The sequence below is a fragment of the Monopterus albus genome, unplaced genomic scaffold, assembly GCF_001952655.1.
Source record: "Monopterus albus unplaced genomic scaffold, M_albus_1.0 scaffold2289.1, whole genome shotgun sequence".
NCBI classification, from domain to species: Eukaryota; Metazoa; Chordata; class Actinopteri; order Synbranchiformes; family Synbranchidae; genus Monopterus; species Monopterus albus.
This window is the reverse complement of record NW_018130163.1, coordinates 1-2,144: the sequence shown is the minus strand read 5'-3', so window position 1 is coordinate 2,144 and position 2,144 is coordinate 1. Positions and strand designations below refer to the sequence as shown.

General features: G+C 38.8%; 1 protein-coding gene across 1 annotated transcript; it reads right to left on the bottom strand.

Annotated features, from left to right (window-relative positions):
* Positions 1–157: 157 nt before the first annotated feature.
* Positions 158–1,669, bottom strand: LOC109953959 (mucin-5AC-like; the record flags this gene model as incomplete). Its single annotated transcript, XM_020589396.1, has 3 exons — positions 158–411; positions 591–838; positions 1,498–1,669. Coding segments are annotated over 3 exons (624 nt in total), but the record flags the coding sequence as incomplete, so codon positions are not given.
* Between the last annotated feature and the right edge of the window lie 475 nt (positions 1,670–2,144).

Genomic DNA, 2,144 nt, shown 5'->3' with positions numbered 1-2,144 from the left:
CTTAATATCCACTGTTTCTCATGGCAGTATTATGTCGTAGACTTGTTTTGCATTTAAACTCTACACTGTATATTCCTTTGTTTCTTTTGTTTCGTTGTACGTTGTTTGATTTTTTTATTTTTTTGTAAACATTAGATGCAATGGCCAGCTCTCTCGGGTTCCATCTGGTTGTAGCTAGCACTGAAATGTAGGGCTAGGATTAAGATCCTAGTGGTCTGTTAACTCACCACACTGTCCCTCAGTTTTTCCACCAAAGAGGGAATAGGGAAGGCTGATGCTGAATGAGCCACCCCTGTAGACCACGTTTACGTTACTATCCAGTATGTCCAATGTGATGACCATGTCTGTGCTAGTAATGCTCATGGTAGAATCACAGAAGGCTGGATAGATTCGTTTCTCATTCACATATACCTGTAGAACAGTGAGACAAAACACAATGGAGAAGACAGTGAACAGCTGCATTTCTAACTCCATCTGTATTATATATCATCACTACTTTAAAAGATTAACCATTAGGTCAGTGCTCTCAAAATAAATGACATACTGACTCTAAAACAACAAGTATCTTTGATAATTCAGTTGCTACTTACCACATTAGTTGTTCCATTTGAAGTCTTCAACTGAGTCAAAACTATCTTATTGGATCCGTATATAACTGTGAGATCCTGGGGACAGAATGTGCTGTCTGAAGGATCACAGTCATGATTGTTTACTATAATAGCCAGGTTATATTTGGTAATAATCTCTTTAACCAGGTAGTAAGAGCATTTCATGTTGAAACTGTATGATGTTCCATCAAATGTCATGTAGTGGGATCCACCCCAGCCACTGCACACACCTGCAGAATAAGAACCATGCGTGGAAATTATAATTAATAAGTAGGAACCGGAACAGATAGAAAGCATGATTACCTCCACCAGGAAAGCTATGCTTGGTTATTAGCAGTTAGTATCTACTCAGAATCACTTTAGTAGCTGCTACTACTGAAGCGATTTAGAGGTTATTTAGTGTAGAGTAGGTAGCGTCTGTTTTGTATCTGAACCAGTTAGTGCCACAGTGTGACCCTTTGCTCCTAACTGCTGATAATATGCTATTCATTTAGTTTTTTCATGTTCTTATATGCCTTTTTGACACAAACAGCTGCTATGTATTGAAGGCACTGTGCAGTGGCAACCACATAAAGATGCTACAAAATGAAATGGCATTTCACATACCATGTGGATTTCTAGATTTGTTTTTGACTTGTGACTTACACTGGAGTTACATTCAAACCTGACTTGGCTTGATTAAAGATTGTAAGGTATTGGCTTTTACAACCTTCTGTAATCGTTTACATCATCACATCATGCAGCTGCCAACAACAGGTGTGACACCCAAAAAACACACAACACCAAAATGTACTATTACTGTCAACAGTCTTAGCACACACACACACAAGATTCTCTGCTGTGTTTAAAAGTCAACAGTAGGAAGCTGTATTGAACATGTTCAACTTACATTCACATTCATAGTGGAAACAGCATCCGTTTTTATCATTAACCTGAACAGCTTTACGCCCATTAGCACAGATGGGTTGTTCCACTGTGGGACAAGGATCAGGTGTCTCTTTGACATTGCCATTGGTGCATGTAGCAGTGGTACAGTTGTCAACCCTCCAGTTCTCTCCATTCTGGATGGGGATAGAGAAACAGTTAAGTCATATAGGAAACCATGGGTGAGTAAAACTATAACTTCAACTTATTTTTCACGATGCAGGGCTCTATTTTCATAATTTTAGCAGTGTGCCAAACACAGTTTTGGTAATTCTGTAGCCAGACTGACCTGGCACACCTGTGGTCTCCTTGGATACAAGGTGGAACCACAAAGAATACATTATCTTACACTTATAGGTGGGCATGTTGGAGGCTGTGATGATCATATAATCAATCAGTCCCTCACTATATGGATCATTGTGATGTCAAATAAAATGCACTTTTAGGTACTGGAAACTTGGTGACTGCTGGATCATCAACATGTCCAGACATAAATAAAATTTTAAAGGAATCATCATCAGGCAAGGGGAGAAAAAAAATTATATACAGCCCACATATGTTTCTGTATGATCACGAGTCAGCTGGTTAATCAGTATAAAATGAAAGTGGAAA